General features: G+C 48.8%; 1 protein-coding gene and 1 long non-coding RNA gene across 9 annotated transcripts in view; both read left to right on the top strand.

Moving 5' to 3' along the window:
• TCF12 (transcription factor 12) overlaps window positions 1-9,941 on the top strand; it is a 59,947-nt gene extending 50,006 nt beyond the window's left edge. For 6 of the 8 annotated variants that reach the window (XM_070953294.1, XM_070953298.1, XM_070953299.1 and 3 more), the window contains 9 exons: window positions 26-104; window positions 474-547; window positions 2,843-2,914; window positions 3,955-4,161; window positions 5,379-5,493; window positions 6,465-6,630; window positions 7,842-8,074; window positions 9,054-9,207; window positions 9,608-9,941. In XM_070953294.1, coding sequence (XP_070809395.1) covers window positions 26-104; window positions 474-547; window positions 2,843-2,914; window positions 3,955-4,161; window positions 5,379-5,493; window positions 6,465-6,630; window positions 7,842-8,074; window positions 9,054-9,196 — 1,089 coding nt within the window. In that variant the 3' untranslated portion in view covers window positions 9,197-9,207; window positions 9,608-9,941. The remainder of the gene's footprint in view (window positions 1-25; window positions 105-473; window positions 548-2,842; window positions 2,915-3,954; window positions 4,162-5,378; window positions 5,494-6,464; window positions 6,631-7,841; window positions 8,075-9,053; window positions 9,208-9,607) is intronic. The other 2 variants (XM_070953295.1, XM_070953296.1) reach the window with 2 other exon arrangements.
• A 24-nt stretch (window positions 9,942-9,965) lies between these two features.
• LOC139323816 (uncharacterized) lies at window positions 9,966-11,897 on the top strand. The gene is made up of 2 exons (XR_011601020.1): window positions 9,966-10,153; window positions 11,570-11,897. It is a non-coding gene; the product is annotated as an uncharacterized lncRNA (long non-coding RNA).
• Window positions 11,898-20,785: the final 8,888 nt, after the last annotated feature.

Raw genomic sequence — 20,785 nt, 5'->3', positions numbered from 1 at the left:
AATTGTGAAATTTCTTTTTTTCCAGATTTATTCTCCTGACCACACTAGTAGTAGCTTTCCTTCAAATCCTTCAACACCTGTTGGATCACCATCATCTCTCACAGGTAGTATCCATCTCCTTCTCTTCCTCTTGCTCCCCCTACCACCTCTTCCTTTTTTGAAGTCTTGTAAGAACTGATTTTCTAGCATACAAGTGCAATCTGGCAATTGTGCTGTTTTGTTGGATTTCTGCTCTCCAGTAAACATCAAAGAGCTGCTGAGCATATGCAGACAACCTGTGAATGCCCCTTTGACCAAAATTTTATATTTAAGGTGCTCTCATTCAGGATTTGTGGATTTGGGCTCCACAAAGAAAACCATTCCAAAATGCATATAAAAATAATAGAAAGCTCTTTATAAATCAGAAGATGCTGGCAGCAGTAGGATATGTTTCTCCTGCATGTGCCATGCTTCAGCAGTTTTGATTTTGACAGGTGCTGGTCAGTGGTCAAGAACTGGAGGACAAACCCCTCTGTCTCCAAGCTATGAAAATTCTTTACATTCATTGGTAAGAATTGCTGGGTAACTCTGTTCAAGAAATAGCTTTCTGGTTTCATTGAAACAAATCTTACTTACACGTTCATTTCCTCTTAACAGAACCAAGATGCTTATTTTTGTGTAGGTTGCCTTTCAAAACCATTTTCTCGGGAAAATTTACAGTGCATTAAAATCATATTTCCCTTTTTTAAAACAAACAAATTCAGCAGTAATTAAAACTGCAACATCAAAATGAGTTTTATCTTTGGGAGATTCTTAGTTGAATTGAAAATGGTGTAATTCTGCTTGCCACTTACATTACTACATCAGCATCTCTTTTGTTCATGGACCATTGGTCTCAAAGGATATTGCAGAATTTGAAAATATTCCAAAAGACAATTGGTATAACTCGAGAAAGGAGGTATCGCATTGGGCTCTTTAGCACAGAAAAATTAAGGATGAAGAGAACCCACAGTGTGTATGCAGTGAAATGGGATCTAGACATGAGACCATCAGCATGAAAGGATGAATCTAGACAGGTGGCTCCTGATAAATAATAATAATAATAATAATAATAATAATTTTATTTCTATACCGCCCTTCTCCCGAAGGACTCAGGGCGGTGTACAGCCTATTAAAAACACAAAGACAGACATTAATTAAAAACAATTAAAATTATTAAATAGTTTCGGCTCAAATTTAAAACCCCCAAAATTTAAAACACCTAATTTAAAATCATTACATTGATAGCCCGGCCTGGTGGAACAGCAGGGTCTTAAGGGCACAGCGAAATACACGGAGGTCAGAGATCTTACGCATTTCCGGGGGCAGTTCATTCCACAGGGCAGGGGCTCCCACAGAGAAGGTCCTCCCCCTGGGTGTCGCCAACCGACATAATTTGGCCAATGGCACCCTGAGGAGACCCTCTCTGTGGGAGCGGACTGGCCAGTGGGAGGCTATTGGTGACAGAAGTCGGTCTCGAAGGTACCCGGGTCCTATGCCATGGAGCGTTTTAAAGGTGGTGACCAGCACCTTGAATCGCACCCAGAATACCACTGGGAGCCAGTGCAGCTCACACAGGAGGGGTGTCACGTGGGCACAACAGGTTGTGCCCATAACCACCTGCGCGGCCGGATTCTGGACCAGTTGAAGCCTCCGAGTGCTCTTCAAGGGGAGCCCCATGTAGAGAGCATTACAGTAGTCCAGCCGGGAGGTGACAAGGGCGTGAGTGACCATGCGCAAGGCATCCCAGTCCAGAAAGGGCTGCAACTGGCGAATCAGGCGAACCTGATAAAAAGCCCCCCTGGCCACGGCCGTCATTCTAAAGACAGCCGTGCATCCAGGAGGATACCCAGATTGCGAGCCCTCTCTGTGGGGGGCAGCGATTCACCCCCAATAGTCAGGGATGGCACCAGCTGTCTATATCGGGACGCCGGAAGCCACAGCCACTCGGTCTTGGAAGGGTTAAGTCTGAGCCTATTTCTCCCCATCCAGACCCGCACAGCCTCCAGGCAGCGAGACATCACATCAAGGGCATCGTTGGGGTGGTCTGGGGTGGAGATGTACAGCTGAGTATTATCAGCGTACAGATGACACTTCACCCCAAAACCATGGATGATCTCACCCAGCGGCTTCACATAAATGTTGAACAGAAGGGGCGAGAGGACCGACCCTTGCGGCACGCCCCATGCGAGGCGCCTCGAGGTTGACCTCTGCCCCCCTGCCAACACAAACTGCGAACGGTCAGAGAGGAAGGAGGAGAACCACCGCAGAACGGTGCTCCCTATTCCTAACCCCCTCAACCGCTGCAGCATGATACCATGGTCGATGGTATCAAAAGCCGCTGAGAGATCTAATAGGACCAAGACAGAGGAGCAACCCCTGATAGCTGGGCGCTGCAGAAGAGGGAGGAGGCATGAGTGCTCTGCTTCCCAGGTCCCCTCCACTAAACACCTTGTGTGCATCTGTGAAGGAGAGATGGTAATAGGAATTAATGTAGAAAGCTCTCAGTCCTGTCTCAGAAGCAGAAGAGAAAAATAATGTGTACATATTGATAAAGCATTTTAAGATCTCCCAACGTAACATTTTTCTCACACAGCTAAAAAATGCAGTACTTCACCGACTGCCTTCCATTGCAAATGTACATAAACAATCTATAGAGATTGCTCTGGCGCACAGCATTTTATCTCCTTAGTTCCAAGTTTAATTAGATCTTTGTGGTATTAACTTAACTAACCACTGAGGCTGACCTGCACACCAGCTATTTACCTCACCTCTTTATCATTACTTAACTTGTGCTTTCCTTCTTCTGTCTTGATTTTGCCAGAAAAATCGAGTTGAGCAACAACTTCACGAGCATTTGCAAGATGCTATGTCCTTCTTAAAGGATGTCTGTGAGGTACTATTTCTCTTTAGAGGGTGCCTTTTGGGGGGGGGGGGGGGTTTGGTTAATTCTACTTGCAGATTTTTAAAAGTTACAACCCACCCCATTTACTGTGGCACAGCTGATGAATCTCTTCCTTCCATCCGTTGGTCTTTTCAACTTGTAAAAAAGCTTTATGTTTGAATGCTCTTTTGCATACTTTATTTCATGGGTGTCAAACTAGCGGCCCATGGGCCAGGTGCATCACTTGCAGGCCACGTTCACCCCAGCTCCACAAAGGGGGAAAGCGTCACTAAACGTCACATGACGACAACGTGACGCAGCGAGTTTGACACCCGTACTTTATTTGAACAATCAGTAAATATATGCCAAGATTAATGTTGGCATGAAATCAGGAAAATCTGATTTGAGAGTTCAAACCTGAAAGCAAACTGCTCTATCTCAAACCCTCCCCCCCTTTCCTGCATTTTGCATCATGGTAGTAATGGTCAAATCTGACTCTTAAGCTCTTTGGGAAGAGGAGGGCAGGATCCTGATGGGGCTGGTGCCTGGCTGCTCATTCCTAGCCGTTTCTTTTGGCTGGGAACAGATCAGGGCCACAGAGGCTCTGCCCAACTCTCAGGAGTGGCTGAGGGAAGAAAGACCAGTTTGCCGGGTATGATGGAACTTGAAAGCTGTTTTGAATACTAATCTCCTCTGGCTATTTCTGCTTGCTGTAATTCGTTGGCTAGAAAACAGTAATCTTGTCAAAGTCAAATTATTTTACCATTTTTCCTTTTTAATTCCCATTAAGAGTTTTGCTTCTTTCTTTTAAGCTTTATTCCAGAATACCAAGCAAGATTAGTTTTGTAGTTCACCTCTCTTGTTTTGGAACCAGAAGTGTTACCCTCTCACATAGTTGCAGGTTGCACTTCTGGCTATTTTTGAAGTCCTTTTGATACCACCACATTTCCCTGGCTGCCTTTCCCATTTCCCATTGTAGAACGCTTGAGAATTGAATGGAATAAACTGCTGTGTACCATAAATGACCTTCCTGCACCCCTCAATCCCAACAGCAGTCCCGGATGGAAGATCGCCTGGACAGACTCGATGACGCCATCAATGTGCTGAGAAACCACGCCGTGGGTCCTTCAACAAGCCTGGCAGGGTCCCACGGAGAGATGGAGGGCTTATTGCGGCAATCCCACAATAGGCCTGTTAGCACTTTGAATGCCACTTACAGCACGTCCAGCCTCGTCATAGCCAGTAGACAAGCCTCGATGGTGAGCATCTGATCTTTCCTTATTAGGCAGACACTTGTGACTGAGCACGGTACTTTCCTTCCCTGGTTTTGGTCCAGCCAGCACTCTGGGCCCCATGAGATGCCTGGAAAAGGGCAGGTCCCTCTGCTTGGTTATCTATAGAGATTCTCTGTCATCCAGATCATGGTTGCCCCAAAAATGCTTTTTGAAGAGGCAACTGGACTTTCTTGTTTTTCTTTCAAGGTGTTTCACTTCTCATCCAAGAAGAAGAAGAAGCTTCTTGGATAAGCTTCTTGGATAAGAAGCAAAACATCTTCAAAGAAGATGTAGGTGAAAGGTAGGTGAAATGAGGACCCAGTTTGTGGGGGCAATAAGCTGACTTTGTATAAATATACAAAAGGATGAAGGCTATTGCTGAGCACATTGTAAGCCGCCCTGAGTCTCCGGAGAAGGGCGGCATATAGATCAAATTAAAAAAAAAAAGAAAAAGAAAAATCCAGTTGCCTCTTGAAAAAGCACCTTTGGGACTTCTGCTTGGTTCCTACACCTTCTCACGCCCTGCTCCATTCTTCATACTGTCATGTCTGTCTGTCTCTCTCACTCTCTCTCTCTCTCTCTCTCCATTCCTCCCCCCCCTCTCTCTCTCTCTGTGACACACACACACACACACACCTGACCACAGCATTGTAGCACCTCTGCAGCTCTTAAGTAGCACATAGGAACATCATTAAAGAATGTACACAAGACAAGAAACAAAGTGGAGAGTCATTAGCCAGAGACACTAGAGTGGATTCAGAGGGCTAAAACGGAAGAACTCTTAAATTCTACAATCATTTAAGTATAAATATTGTGAGATCGATATCCTAGCCCACAGAACATCCTGTGCCATACTTCCAGGAAGGGCACTCCAGCTCATTGCAGCCTGTGACTCCACTGCCTCACAAGCTCTTGCCAGAAGCCCTGTTTTCCTTCCCAAAAGTCAGCAACAAGATCTTGCTTCTGCTGGGAGGGCAGCTCCTGCAGAAAGTGTGGGTGGTGACTCCCGAGGAGTAGAGTCCCTCAGAAACCCCCTCCGCCGGCTCATTGAGTTCTCACAACTTTCTCACATGGCATACACATGCAACTTCTGCTGTAGGATTGCAGTCAGAACGATGGCAGAATCTGTTCAGGTGGATTGGACATTGCTGATCTCATGCCAGGCTGAATGGCGATCTGTGTCCGTGCTGTCTTTGTCCTAGGTCAACACACATCGGGAAGATGGTGTCAGCCTCAATAGCAATAATTCAGGGTTGTGCAACACTGTTCCTGCCCAGAATACAGAACTAAATCATAAAACCCAAGAAAGCTGTAGAGGTGAGTCACATTTCAATTTCTTCAGCCTGGAAATTTAGTGGGAATCTTTGTGAAACGAGTAACGACCATAAGCCCTTTTCATGGATCTGTAGGATTCCTCTCCTTGGCAACAAAGATTGTTTTTGCTTGCTTATTAGTTGGATAAAGAACTTCCCACATCCCAGTTCTCCCGAGTCCAGCCATGTTTTGCTTCAGTGGATTGGCCCGTTCAAATATTTCTAGAGGAAGAAAAATTTGTCTGTCTTGGTTTCCCTTACCATGCATTACTTCAAATTCCTCTGTTACATGTGTCCCCAACACGTGCGTGTGTACGTACACACACACACACACACACACACACACACACCATAAGTTGTTTTCTAACCTAAAATGTTTTGTCTTCCTCATGGAAGAGCTCTTGTAGCCAGTAACTGTTTTGATTGCTCTTTGTGGAACAGTAATATTCTTTTTATAAGGTGTTTAGACCAGAACAGTGCAAAGAATTGCACCACGCACTGAGGGCAGGGTGCTGCTGCACTGGTAGCTTTGTCTCCAGTCCCTTCCCGACTTATGCCTAGCACTGAGTGTACATAGAGCTTTTCCCTTGGATATAGAACCCTCTGGGGTATTCCAGAAGTTTCTCATCAAACCACACTCATTTTGGCATTCCACAGAAAGCTTGCACCCACCTCTGATAATCTGTTTTTTTCTTTAACAAGTTTCAAATTGTAACTCTTCAAATATGTCCTAGCACTATTTCATAGGAATTATCATTTTCTGTTTGCTCTAAATTTTGCCTGCTATCCATTAAGAGGATTGGTCACAGCTTCTTTTCTAAAAGGGTGGGGGAGGGTTACTGTTTTTTATTCTCCTATATTGTGTTTTTTATTGTTTGTAAGCAGCCCAGAGTCACTGAAAGTGACTGGGCAGCCATATAAATCTTACAAATAAATAAAATAGGCCATGTTGCACTTCACTGGCTTTCCTTGCAGTGCTGCCCGCTGGGCTGCCAACCCCATCAGTAGCCCTGGTCCCGCTGGAAATCAAGTCAGAGCACAAGGAGAAGGATGAAAATGCACAGGAACCTGCGTCCTCCGATGACATGAAATTTGATGAGTCCTCCCAGAAGGATATCAAAATCTCCAGAGGCAGGACAAGGTACATTGGCTTCTTTCCTCCTATCCCAGAAATCAAATGGTCTGTCTGGATCAGAATACCACCAGAGTAATAAAACTAGTTTCTCAGTATGTGCCAGTGGCAAGGATCATGTTCTATGTGTAGAACATGCAATAGGAAAGAATCTGGTGAGGAAATGTGGAAGGCAGTCCATCGCCTTCTGTGAGCAGAAGAGGCAGAGGGCGTTACCCTTGGGGTTGAGGCCTGGGCATCAGGCTGGAAAGTGGGCCGTCTTTTGAGTCTAGATAGATTGTTGGGGGATGGGATGATAGTCAGGTTTCCTTCTTAAGTTTAGCAGAAGTAGTCCTTGGATTATGACTGGAATTACTGTTGCTAAATTATGAGGTGGTCATAAAACAAGGTCATGTGACCACCTCACTTAGTGGCAGCCGCTCCGGTGGCTGTTGTAACCCCGAGCTGTGCATGTTGTTAAATGGGCAGGGGCAGGAGTCTCAAGTAACGAGCAATGCAGGGGGGGAGGGATGCTGGGGGGGTGGGTCAGGGAAGAGCTGGTATGCATGCAGTGGGTGGGAGAAAAAGCAGGAGACTTAGTAGAGCTACTTGCGACCTTCTCTGCTTTGCTTGGGGAAAGTGGGCAGGGAAGATGGCAACAGGTGGTCATGTGAGGGCCCAGGTCACAATCCTGGGGCGTCTGCGATGGCCAGAACTTCAAGGACTGATTGTATATCCATTTTTTAGTGCCACCCTAACACTGAACAATTACTGACCGAATGGATGTAATCTGAGGACTGCCCAGTCTGTTGGACACCTGACCCGCGTCACAAGGGCTCCTGTGCGATTACCTGACTGTGCTTGCTGTCCAAACAAAGCAGCACATGGCTAAATCTTAAAAAGTTTGGCTACCACAACTAGTAAGGGACAAGAGGAAGAGTCATATTGGCAATGAACTCTCCCCTGTATCTCCCCTGTAGAACCAGGCAGGCCGTGAGTTTGTGCCCATTCTTCACTTGTGAGAGGCAGAGCAGACAAGCAACCCCTTGAAGAACAAAACCAAAGTGTTGGTTGCAGAAAATGTACCCCCCAGTGGCTTTTCTGCAGTTGGAAGCATAAAATTGTTTACTGTTGTAGGCGTTGCTTTAAAAAATCCAGCCAGTTATAGGCAAGGCGATAATCGGTGCAATGTGGAAGAATAAAATTAACTTTCAACACCTTTCCTGTTTTTGTTTCAAAAGTAGCACGAACGAAGATGAGGAGCTGAACCCGGAGCAGAAGCTGGAGCGTGAGCGGGAACGGAGGATGGCTAACAATGCCCGGGAGCGCTTGCGTGTCCGGGACATCAACGAAGCCTTCAAGGAACTGGGCCGGATGTGCCAGCTCCACCTGAAGAGCGAAAAGCCCCAGACCAAGCTTCTGATCCTTCACCAGGCTGTGGCAGTCATCCTCAGTCTGGAGCAGCAGGTCCGAGGTAAACTGGGGCAGGGGGCACGAGAGGCTGAAGGTTTCCTTTGCCCCTGAAGGCAAGTGCTGCCTGCTCTCCACCGCATATTTTCTCCATTTCAGATTTGAACAATCCTTTCTAGAGGTCACATTATAAAATTCTTTATACTGTCCTCCTTTGGTAGAACTGAAATGACAGTTGGCCTCCAACAGGCAAGGTTTTTTTTATTCCAGAAATGATGCAGCTGACATCAAAGTACCCACTTCCTATCCAGCGGGGGGGTGGGAGTGTTCTTTCTTCCGGGACACTAGCTGGATCGGCTGTGCTTCTTCCTGTGGTGCTTTCTCAGCTGAGGCTTTTCCAGGATGTGTATATAAATGAGATGCTGATGGTATCGGCAGTAGTATCTACTCAAGGATCTGAAGCATTAGCATCTCATTCATTTCATCACTTCTGCTAGCAGCATGGGCCTAATTTTTATTCTCTTTCCCTGCCTCGGGGATTTTGTAAAGAAGTAAGAATTGGGAACTGTCTGTGGAGAAAGACTACGCTCTGTCACTTTTTCAGATCCTTTCTCTTGGAAGATTGGGTGTGATGGCTTGTGTCCGAACCCTCAAATCCTTGCTTAATCTGAGGCTGTCTGGGTGACTTTGCATCAGTCATCTTCCCTTGTTTGACTCCCACACGGGACTGTTAAGAAGCATTTAAGCAAGCCTTGAGTTCTTTGAAGGAAGAATGGGTTATAAACCTGTCCTATTGAAATGGATTTTTAAACAGAAAGGCTCCTTGTTTAGTACAAGAATAGGTTATACCTCACTAGAGATTCCAAAGAGCAGAAGCCAGGAGTTCCCACAGATCTCTGCGTGGGGGAGCAGTAGATGGAGAGGTGTAACATGCAAGGGCTTTTCTGCAAATCCTACCCCCAGGCGGAGGCTCAACTTCAGTGGTGCCTCAGTGCCAGCAGCTTAAAGAGGTATTTCCTGTTTCTTTCTGTCATTGCTTCTAGAGAGGAACCTGAACCCCAAAGCAGCTTGCCTTAAGCGAAGGGAAGAGGAAAAGGGATCTGTTGTATCAGCAGAGTCCCCAAACCCTCATCCAGGAAGCCATCCAGCGCTTAGTGAAACTGCCAATCCAATGGGACACATGTGAACATCAACGAGGTGACCTGTTTTATGTCTGCAGGGATGGGGCGGCCTGACAAGGGCGTTGGTGGGCACACAGGGTATACCAAAACCCAAAAACCTGTCAGTTGCACTTTGTGTTAAGTTGAACTGCAGCATAACAAAACCCAGACTGTGTTGGGAATCTTATATTATTTTAGTCCAAGATCACCAGCACGATTTATTAAAAGCAATGGTCACACTCAACAAAGTGTATGGCTTTTGTTGGGGGTGGGTGAGGCTACGAAGCTCTGGCACCTCAGATTATGGTGCTCAGAATAAGAACTGGCTCCACAGGAAGCAGATCGTCTGGTCCAGAAGCCAGAGTCCAGGCCACTTGGCCATTTCCCACTGTGCCCTGTAACTGTCAGTGCTTCAACATTGCCCTTTTAATGTCCAGATCAGAATCCAGAACCATGTGGAAGAGGCCAAGAAGGGGATCTTTTCTTCACAAGGACACTCAACATAGCATTAAACAGGACCATCTCGCCAGAGAAACAACCGATCCAGAAGTGGCCCTTTGAGAACCCCCGGCCCCTGAAGAGAGAGAGAGCAGCAGGCTCTTCTTCCAGCAGGACTTCCACCCCAGAGACGATGGCGCCTCTCCTCTTCTTTGCGGTTCTCCTGTCGCTCCAGCACAGAGACTCTGATCTCCTCTCCACTTGATGGGGAAACTGCCTTGTGCCTAAACCGAATTGGCAAATGCATTGTAACTAGAAAACATTATTTATTTGTAATGGAACTATCAAGATCCATCATATGAAGGGAAACATTTATGTTTAAAGCTTGGTTGAGATCCTGATGTTGAGAAGTGCATTCCGAGAATGAAGCCACAATGCCACCGGCCCTTCACATTCCCACCATTCCTGCCTACAAATGTCTTAAAGAAGGGAGAAGGGCGTGTGCCAGCTCCCTTTTCTCTGGCCATTGGACATGTATTTCCCGGGTAGGTACCTTGATCTTGAGGAGCCCTCTGACGCACAGCCCTCGGCCTCTTGCATCACAGACACAAGCCATATAGAGCCACAGCACTCCTTGAGCTGAAACCACCTCTGTCCTTTGCCTTCTCAAACGGCTCCCTCCCTTCTAAGGCTTGTAATGGGACCGAGAGGAAGCCCGTTTACAATTGCCCTGGAGCTGTAAGAACAAGCAATGCACAACCTGGGTTGAAATCTTGACCTGGGATGAGAGCAGTGCAAGAAGGCGGCCCAGGGTGCCCTGATGCCTGGCTTCCTCCCTTCCTGGTCAGTTGCCTTTGCTGAGGGCGGAGCAGGGAGTGCCTCTCTCTGGGCAATTCCTCCCCCTTGGATCCCCGTTTGAACTTCCATGAATGCTGTCTTCCATTGTAGCAGCCCAGAGAAAGGCCCGCTGTGGCACTGCCCTGCCATCCTGAGCAAACTTCTCTCACAGGATTTGAATTGCTCCTCCACCTTTGAGAGTGTTGTGGCTCTAACTGGCTTCTTTTCTACCAGGGGAAGTGTCTTTCAGATGGTTCTTAATACATGCTGGTTTGTTAAGTTGCTGTCATAAAGTGACCCTGGGCAAGTCTCCGTGGCTATTTTCTGCCCCCTTCTTGGTGTTCCCCAGCCAGTGAACTTTGGCTCCTGGCTCTGTTGGGTTGTGCAGGATGTGTGCTGTGCGCCCCAAAGTTTCCCTTTGCGAAACCAAGAGAGAAAACATTTGGCTTATTTTTCACTGTAGCTAGTCTTTTATACAATAATCTTGTAAGAAGTTTCTTGAATTCTAAATATTACTCTTTCTAGATTTTTGAAATCAAAAGTTTTCAGTAAAAAAAATTCTTACTTTATTTTACTATAATGGGTAGTAAGAAATGTAGGGTTGTTTACCATAACCTGTTCATTAATATCAGAAATTTACAATAGCATTGTAAGAGCATAGTAGGGTTCTAGCATCCTGTGTAGTACCTTATGGAATTTTGTAAGAGCTATTTGTCCGAAATGAATTGCTTCTCATCTGGTTATTCAATTCCCATATGTTGGTTTATTGCAAATTTGTACCTTGTGTCAAATTTCAAGATATTACAGATATACCTTTTTGACCAGCAACAAGTTCAACACTTTTTCTGTCAGTGTTGTCTGTCAGAAAACACTATGTATATAACATTTATGTAGCAATAAATGTGCCATCCTTTTGTAATTATTGTTTTCAAGCAATCTTTAACAATTTTTATGCCATTGTCGATTTTGGGCAAATCCTTATCTGCACATGAATAGGAAGGATGAAGTTTAAATGGACATGCCAAGTGATTTAAAGCCATATTGATTTTAGTGTTTAAAAAGTGAAGTAAAGCCGTTCCATATTTAAATTAAGATTAACAAGGATGCTGAATTTGTTTCTCTAGATTTACACTGTGTGCTGCTTTTAACCATCTGGAACATGCCCAGCGCACAGGCCTGGTTCGGACAAATCCACATGCAGAGACCAGAGGAATATTTCACAAAGGGACTCGGCTTTCCAGGCAAAAGCAAGGCAAGGCAAGGGCCAGGAATGGGAAGGACCAGGGAGCAGACAGGAGGACCAGGGAGATTGGCCAAGTGCATTACACTCAAGTGAGGTGCAACGGCAGAGGAGCAGGAGGTACTATGGGTCTCAAGACAAAATGGCCCAAGATTCTTCCAGAAGTTGCGTTTGGGACCAAGTAGAGAATGAAATGTGGAGATTGCCTCCCACTTGGTTGCGTTTCCAGGCAAATTGTTCTTCCCATGCCATTGCAGCATTTATTTATTTATTCAATTCAGGGATGAAATGTTCCCGGTTTGGACCGGATTGCCCGATCCGGTAGCAATGGAGGCGGGTGGTTTGGAGAACGGGTAGCAAAAATCCCTGCCTCCCCCTGATGCCCAGCTGAGCCGCACAATCATCAGAGGCTTTTTTTTTTTTTTTTACTTTTAAAAACATTTTTTCTACAACCTCTTCGGCTGAAAAAATGCTTTTAAAAGTAAAAAAAAATAGCCTCTGATTGTGCGGCTCAGCTGGCATCATCAAAGGTTTTTTTTTAAAAAAAACTTTTTTTCTTTTAAATGCGTCTGACAATCCAAGCTGAGTTGTCTGATCAGCAGAGGTTTTTTAAAAAGCCTCTGCCGATCAGGCAACTCAGCTTGGATTGTCAGGCATTTAAAAGAAAAAAAGCCTCTGCTGATCAAGCAACTCAGCTGGGATTGTCAGAGCCTTTTGAAAGCATTTTTTTACAACCTCTTCGCCGAAGAGGTTGCAGAAAAAATGGTTTTAAAGGGGGAAAAAAATTGGCCACGTCCATCCAGTCACATTAACACACACACACACACCCCAAGCCATGCCCACAGAACCGGTAGTAACAAATTTTAGATTTCACCACTGATTCAATTTATATCGCCCCTCATATCAAACAGGTGTTTCTGGGTGCAAACAATCAAAACCAATTTAAAACATGATATAAAAAAATAAATGTATATAGCAGTCGAAAAAAATCCATATATTCAATATCTGTATAAAATACAAAATCTTCAAAAATAAGATTACAAAAATAACTGAATGAACCTTATAAGAGCAGGCAGAAGACATTTGCAAATGAGGTGAGCCACAATGGCAGTGGGATCTTGCCCTCAAGGGCTTCTTAGGGGCACCACTCACTAATTATTACTATATTTATATATCACCAACTCCACACAGATTCCTTGTGGTAGAAAAAAAGGCCCAAATCAAACTTCCCAGCCTCAGCAGTATTTATAAATCCAAAGCTCTGGAAGCAATTCATGAACACCTTTGCAGGTCCATCCTGAATCCTTGCTGACCTGAAAGGGATGAAGGCAAAGATATGTTGTCTGGACCAGCCTCTCAACTCTTGCACATTATGGATGTTGGGGATCTTACGAGCTGCCTAAGGATGCTTGAGATTTGCAATACGCAGACCACCAGCCAGGGGCCTTGGGCTGCCTCATGGAATCTCCCTGGAGCACCCAGAGTTTCAGGAAGCCCCATTCAGAGCGACCTCCCACTTTGTGCCCCACTTGTGATGGGTCACCCTTGGGGGGCTTAATAGTTACTCCCACAGAAGGTAAGATTGGCTGTCATCTTGGGTTGTTGATCACATAAGCAAACTGCTGAGAATCCCAATTTGGAGTCACAATAGAAAAAGATCTGATTCAGAATTAGCTTGAAATAGAATCCTAGAGCTCTCTTCCTAGCAACACCAGAATCCAAAGATGGTTTAGAATACAAGGGAGCTAGCCGCCATGATGTCTGTCAATGAGCAATGAGCACAAGGAGATTGTCCCTGAGCCGAGTTGTGTGAAGGATGCCATTCAGTGAAACCGAGCATCCTTTTCTATCTTACTGTGGGGCCTTCATTGTGCTGTCCAACCCTTTAACACCATGGGGGCCATGCAGCTAAAACTTTATTTACTCTCCCCTCTCGGCAACCCTTATGTTCTAGCTAGGTAAGTTTTAAAAAGACAAAACTAGTTTTGCAAAATTGAGAGAATCCAGAACCTTGCTCAGTACCATTGTTCTGCCTCCTGCTTCCGCTCTTCCAAGAGCCCCGCCCCCCCAACAACTAAATTAGGCTGGGGAGGGCTGCAATGGGGTGCACTGGTCTGTTCCATTATTTGCTGGATCTTCAGAATCTGCCATTCTGGTTGTGGCAGTGAATGGGTCTCTGAGCTGTTAAATTAATTAAATAAATAGAGCCTTGCCTAGGGTGGTGTCTGCAGGCCAGCAACCACCCACAGTTGCCCCAAAAGACACAGTCATCCCAGGAGCAGGATCCGAGTAGGGCCTCTCCTAGGAAAGAGGGCAACGGGGTCCTGGAAGCAGCCCCAGGCGTGTGTCTCAGCTTGAGCAGGCGGATCCCAGAGTTGCAAGCATTTCCCAGTCGGTGACAGAGCGACCGCCCCTCTTGGGCTGGAAGCCTTCGAAAGCAGCTCAGGTTTTCTGTTTTGAACATTTCAAATGGAGAAAGATGCATGGAAGCTAAAGGTGTTGGCCCTCAGTAGCCTTACAAAGGAAACAGAAGGTAGCACCCTGTAGTTCAAATGGAGAAATAGCCCATTTGGTTAATGGTGAAGGCAGGAGACTAGAGGGTGAGGCTGGCCCCTCAGCTCTGGGAGGAGGAGGAGGAGGAGAGGACGCCAAACCACTTCCGAAATCTTGCCAAGAAAAGTGAGGGACTTGTCATCAAACGCGCGCGCGCGCGCGCACACACACACACACACACACACACACACACACACGGAAATACCTGGGCATCTCTCTCTCAAGAGATGCCCAGGTATTCTTCCAGCAGGTGGCGCTCTTGCCTAAGCTCCAGAGCGCCAGGTGCCCAAGGGAGGCCGAGCGGGAGGAGTCCCTGAATTTATTTATTTTTTTTTGGGGGGGGGGGGGTGGAGGCTTCCCGAGATTTCTTTTCCACAATTGACCGGGAAGAGCCTTTCGGAGCCCTGGAGCCGCAATCCGGCCTTTGACAGAGGAAGGCGGGGGGAGGGGCGGGAAGCGAGCCCCTTCATCCATTGTTCCCAACGGGGCAAACCTATCAAGATGAATCCCCTCCCCGAAGCGCTGTTCCCACAAGACGCCTCCCCGCGGCTGAGCAGCCGGCCGGGGCCCCTTCGCTCCTCGCCGGCGGCAGATCCGGGGGCGGCCTCGCTTCCTGGCTCCGGCCGCCCCGTTTGGGCTTGGCGGGCAGGGGGAGAGCGGCCCTCTGAGGGCGGCGGAGGAGCCGGCGGAGGTGGTTCTGCCCGGACGGTCCCCATTCCCGGCTGTGCGGACTCCGGTGCCCGCTGTCCGTCCTGAGCGCGTGCAGCTGTCCTCGCCCCGCCCGGCGGGCTGCCCTCCGCAGGTCCCTCCCTCGGCGGCTGGAAGAGGCGGGCGGCGGGCAAAGGCGCTCGCTCGGCGGGGCTCGCTCGGAGGAAGACTCGGCGCGGGCCGGACGGAGGTGCGGGGCCGGGGACGCGCTGCGCAAGGGTCGGGCGGTCGTCCGTCCGGCGGGCCCAGCGGCGGAGAGGACGGGCAGCCGCGGGCAGCCTCCGCTGCTGCGCTCCACAGGACCGCGCCTCGCCTCCCTGTCCGCGGACGGACGGCCGCGATCGCTGCCTCGGGCGGCCTCTCCCGGTGGCCTCTTCGGGGTCGGGCTGGAGGGACTCGGGAAGCCAAGGCGGCTCCGGCGTGGCCCTGGCGAGAGGAGGGCAGGGCCCGGCGGGGAGGCGCTCGCTGCCTAGCCGAGCGCGCCACACCCGGCCAGAAGGGGGCCCGCCTGTCAGCCGCGCGGGGCTTTTCCCGCTCTGCCCGGCACCAGGTAGGGACGGCGGCCGGTCCTGAGCTGCGGCCGGGAGATTCGCCTCCCCCCGCAGGGCTGGTGCTGCTCTCTTGGCCGGGGGGCTTCGTAGTAGGGCGGCGTTTTTCAAAGACGTGGGTTTTGCCTTCGAACGTTGTCCAGTAAGGGGACGCTAGGAGCGCTTGAAGCCGAGGGTCTCCGGTGGGGGCCCCGGTTACAAGGAGGGCTGGGCCCTCCCCGGCTGGCTCCCCGCCTGGCTGCGCCCAAGCAGAAGCAGAACCAGGTGTGGCTGTCGCCTTTCCTCCGCCTGCCTTCCGAAAGGGCCTGATTCATTCCGAGAAACGGCTTCCAGGCTGCAATGACCAAGCGAAGCGTTAGGCATATTTTAGGGCAACACCCAAGTAGGAGCCTGGACGCAGCGCTGGCAAAGAGGTCGCCAAAGGAGAAGAAAAGGCAGGACTGGGAGGTTGGGGACAGCGGGCTTCTCCTTTAGCAGGGACGGCTGCCGGGCTGCCAGGTTGGCTAGGAGAAGCCCCCTGGCTCCTTTTCTGATCAGATCCAGCTGCTTCCCTTCTCCCTGTAATCCATGGGTTTTGGAGTGCAGGGTCAGCTGTGCCCTGGGTCTGCGCTACCCATTTTTCTCCAGCTCCTCCCTTTTTGGTGGTGATGAAGGAGCCTCTGGGGCCAGTGGCTGGACACCAGGGGCCGGCAGCACTTGGCTCTGGATGTGGCGCATTGGCCCACGGAGGTGTTGGTTTTGATGGGACTGCTACACTAGAGGCCCAAAATCTTGGGTGGCAAAAATATAAGAGAGGGTGAAGCTGGCTCAGTTTGCATGCTGCAGGAAATTTCTGGGGGGGAAAGGCTTGTTTGGGATTGTTTGTTGTGCCAGTGCTAGGAAGGGAGAATCAACCGGTTTAAATTTGGTTTTAAGTCATTGTTATAAACCCCAGAACTTTTCCGCCTCTGATGCCAATCCATCTTAGGTTTCAGCACACCTCCAGGCCCACGATGAGATTTCTGGAAGAGGCTGAGATGCTGCATGGGGAGGCAGGCCTTAGGGTTCCCTTGGTCTCACCTTTTCCTTGCAGAACTTACTTCTCACAACTTTTGTGAAATTGATGCCAAAGGTAATTCAAGGAAATGCTGGGACCCCCGTGAAAGTGGAGACTTGCCCAGTAGAGCCCTCCTCCAAATGCCAGATGACCCAAGTGCATGTGCAGAGAAGAGTCCGAGGGGCCCAACATGCCAGGAGTGTGGATGGGCCACGCTTGGATCCATAGGAGCAACAAGTGTGCAAGCTGACCAAAAAGTAGAAGCATCTGATAAGGCCTGGCAGGCGGAGGAGTCATACAAAGGAGGCGCACAGTGAGGAGAGAAACTGGAGCTGCTGGTAGAAAGGTTGGAAAGAAGGGATTTTAAGGAGAGGAGCTTTTTGTGTCAAAAAAAAGCATTTGTTTGCAATGAGAGAGGGGAATCATAAAGAAAGCACTGAATTTCCAAAGTTCTCACTTTCAGGCACACCTCTTCACATAAATCTGGCATGCCCCTCACATTCCCACCAGGTGGGCAGGGGGGTACAGAGGCAGGGTCCTCCTTTTTAAATGCTTCCAAAGGGACCTCAGGGAGGCCTGCAAAATGGCACCAATAATCGGTGTCGGTTGAGGGAACCAGCCGAGTTGTCATCAGGTCTGAAAAGAGAACTAGATATTTTGACCCTGACAAAACCTCTTCTGGAGAAAAGTATTTGCTCAGAAAATGAGGTTAGATTCCAAAAAGGTAATCATTTATGGAACACCCACAGTGGACTTTGTGAAGTGAAGGCTGCAGCCAGTGTCCACCATTCATTTCCTTGCAGGCTGATCTCTATTTACAGGCAAATCTATTTCTCCTGCAAATCCTGCTATAAGGACAACTGTGGCGGGACTATCCAGAAACCAAAGTTACAGTGGATATACATTTCTATGAATAAAATTCAGAAAGGACAAGAAGTAGAGATCTCCGAAGGTATAAAACAGAATGAGAGCAAAAATGGAAAGTGGAATAAATGTGGGGAAACAGACATTTTCTTAGAGCCAGTATCTCTCGACCTCTAAAAAGCAATAAAACAATGTGTGTGGCTGGTTCTATGTGGATTTGAAAGCTGAGTCTTTGACTAAGTGAAAGAAAGGAAACGGGGGGGGGGGGGAATTGGGGCCGTGGCCTAAACGCAGCTCAGAGAGCAATGGAAGGAAATGACAGAATAGGTAGGAGATGGAGTCCGAGAGGAATTGGGGAAAATGTAGAAAGCGAAGGAAAAGAAGGAACTTGCTCTGGGTCAACTTCATCTGAAGACTGGCAGGAGAAGTGACTGGTTTGCGATTGCACAAAGTGAGGGAACTGGGTAGGCTAGCCGGGCACTGCCAGAGCAAGGGGCTAAGGAGAAGACAGGGTCTTTCTTATTCTTCCAAGAGAATGGGTTGATAATTGAGGAAGGAGGGAAGGGCTTTTGTAATGCCAGGAGCTTTGCAAAGGTAGCAAGAGGAGAGGAGAGAAAAATGGCAGAGGAAAGAGTAACAACAGTTGGGGATAGGCTGGAGGCTGCGCAGGAGGAGCTGCAAAGGAGAAGTGCACCTGAAGCCCCTTGAAGGCCAAATCGCATTTCCCCTGCCAGAGGAGAGCTCTGCATGGGATCCATTTCAGGCCGTTTGCAAAACAGAGCCTGAGCTGAAGGGAGCCCCTGCGGAGGAAGGCTTGGCTTGGCTCAGCTCGCAGGCTTGGACACAAACCAGCCATTGTCTTTGAAAACCGAAGCTGCCTGTGGAAATTTCTCTCGGCTCCCAGTTGTAGCTCAGCCAGAGCTTTGTCGGGGCTTCTCTCAAAGGCCGCTGGCTTGCTTTTCTTGGTTTGGGGAGGAGTTCAACCTGGATTGTGAACTGTTTTGTTTTGGAGGTTCTTCAGCATAATTGCAGCCGACTTAAAGGGGAAACGAAGAGAAGTTGCAGCTGTGAATTGTGTGTGAAGCTTGTTAGTCCTTGGGACTGAGATGGAGCTTCCATTCTGGGCCCAAAGCCCAGGAAGCTCTGCAAACCGAACATCTTCTGGGAGCTCCTGCCGCTCCACAAATGAGTCCAGGTCCCCCTTCATGGTGTATTTCAGAGACCCTCACTGCCGCTTTAGATGAGGATCTGTTTTAAGGACATCTTGGATGGATTGTAGGAGAACAGAATGCATCTCCAGCTCCCCTGCCTTCTGGACTCCTTCAGGGATGGGCTGGAACAGTCTGCTCCAGAAGGGGTCTGGAGAACTGGTCCTGTCTGGGCAGTCGGTCTGGCCTGCTGCTTTTGCGTAAGCAACACAAGGTCAGCCTGTGACCGACCCCTCTTTGGTGGAGGACAGATCCAGTTTCTCCAGGGAGGTTTGTGAGGGCCACAGAAAACCAGGCAGGTTTGTGCCCAGCAGGCCTTGGCTCTGGCTACCCAGGGTCCGGCCCCAGGACAGTCCCCTACCACCACGATATGAAAGCTCCCCTGGAGTCCAGCCTGGGAGGCTCACCAGCCAATCCAGCCCAGCCTTGGCACTAAACCGCCAACCCACAAGGAGCTCCTCCCCCCAAGTAAGGCGCCCCTTTGCCCCGTGCATTGAGGGGTTCCATTTCAGGCAAGGAAGGGCTCCTCTTTCCTGACTCCTCTCTTCACCGAACCAGCCCTCCCTTTAGCACCCATGGGTGTCCTCTGCCTTCTCAGCTTTACCCCTGCTGATGGAGGGGGGACTTTCTAGAGGGGGGGGTGTAACAAGTGCAAGAAGGGGAATTGGTTTTGGTTTCCCTTCCAGTCTCCCCCTTTCCCTGGATGCCTGCCAAGGCCCGCCTGTCCGGAGCGTCCCTTCCCACAAGGGAGGATAAAGAGGCCGATTGTCCGAGCTTGGAGAAAAACGGAGCAGGCAGCCTGGCCGCTGGCCATGCTGGTTCAGCCGGGGAGACACTTTGGCCCCAGCTATGCCATTGGGCGGCCGTGCAGCAAACCCAGTGAAGCAGCCCAATGACAACGCTGAGGGATTTGCCCTCAGGACTTGCTGGCACCGAACGAGCGTTGCCTCCGGCCTCTTATTGGTGTGCCCGGGGCTCGGCTTAAACACAGGAGGCTGCCCCACCAGGCAAGCTGGGCTCCGGAGTTTGGGTACTTTTTTCCTTCCTCGGTTGCAGCCAAATTCCTGGGTGCCCAAAGGTCCAGGAGTGACTGCGGAGCCGAGAGAGCTGAACCACCAGTTGCTCCAGGGAAGGCGAGGAGGGTGGCAGCAGCTGGATGGCTCTGCCAACCCAGCTCTGTTTTGCAAGGCAGCCCCAGAGAAAGAGCAGTGGAGAGGCCGGGGGAGGATCCTGCTCTGAGTTTTGGCTCCAAACGGGCATCTGAAGAGCCTTTAAAGCAGCCTTGAGCCTCTAGGGAAAAGGGTTCAAAGCAGCATACTTGGATCAAGTATCACTGAGCTTGAAAACACTCTCAGAACTGGAGTATGTCTTTTGTGAAACGTCTCTTCCAGTACCAGCTTTCTTTAGGAGGGCAGCAGCTGTGCAGAGGGAAAGGGGGGAGGGTCTCTGGAATCTGCATCTTTCCTCTTTTTAGGGATACCATAAAGGGTCCTGGCTGGGGGTACCTAATTGGAGGAGCTCCAGGTCAGTAAAAATGTGATAATAAGGAACTTCCAGCTGGTCACTGAATTCAGTGAAACTGGCCTGCGTGATTCATAACCCGTCCGGGGAAGCTTCCCACCCAGCAGAAGCAAGATGGGCACCCTGGTTGCTGAAGGAAGAGAAAACACGGCTTGTGCAAAGAGCTTGAAGGGTGGTGGAGTCTCACAGGCTGCGCCTGGAACGATCCAGGTGTCCTAGCTAGGAGATGAATTTAAGGATTTGGGTTTATATGCTGATGTTGTTTTCTTAGAACTGTTATCGTTTTAAGGACATGTCTCTGCGCCAATTACAGCATAGAATCAAAACAGCGTTAAGCCCACAAAATCAATGAAAAAACGATAACATGTTAAGAGGGGGCAAATCATCTGATATTATTGGTAGAATCTGTTCAACCTGCATTTAGCTGGTTATCCCTAATTACCTGTCTCTTTGCTAGACTTGGTCTACTTCAGTCACCAGTACAGACTGTTTCTTATACCGCAGCTTCAAAATATGTTCTGATCATCTTTAGAGGTTTCTGTGGATTCCAGAGGATGTGAGGTCTGGCCTGGTGTGATTAGATGTAGGCCTTGTTTCCTGGCTGTCTTTTCTGATAATTCTTGGAAGCTGGACTGCTGAAGTGAGTTGTGAATATGTGGAAT

The sequence above is a fragment of the Pituophis catenifer genome, unplaced genomic scaffold (genome assembly GCF_029215685.1).
Source record: "Pituophis catenifer annectens isolate HBS135680 unplaced genomic scaffold, rPitCat1.0.hap2 SCAF_14, whole genome shotgun sequence".
NCBI classification, from domain to species: domain Eukaryota; kingdom Metazoa; phylum Chordata; class Lepidosauria; order Squamata; family Colubridae; genus Pituophis; species Pituophis catenifer.
The sequence above is the reverse complement of the archived record's forward strand: the minus strand, read 5'-3'. Positions and strand labels throughout refer to the sequence as shown.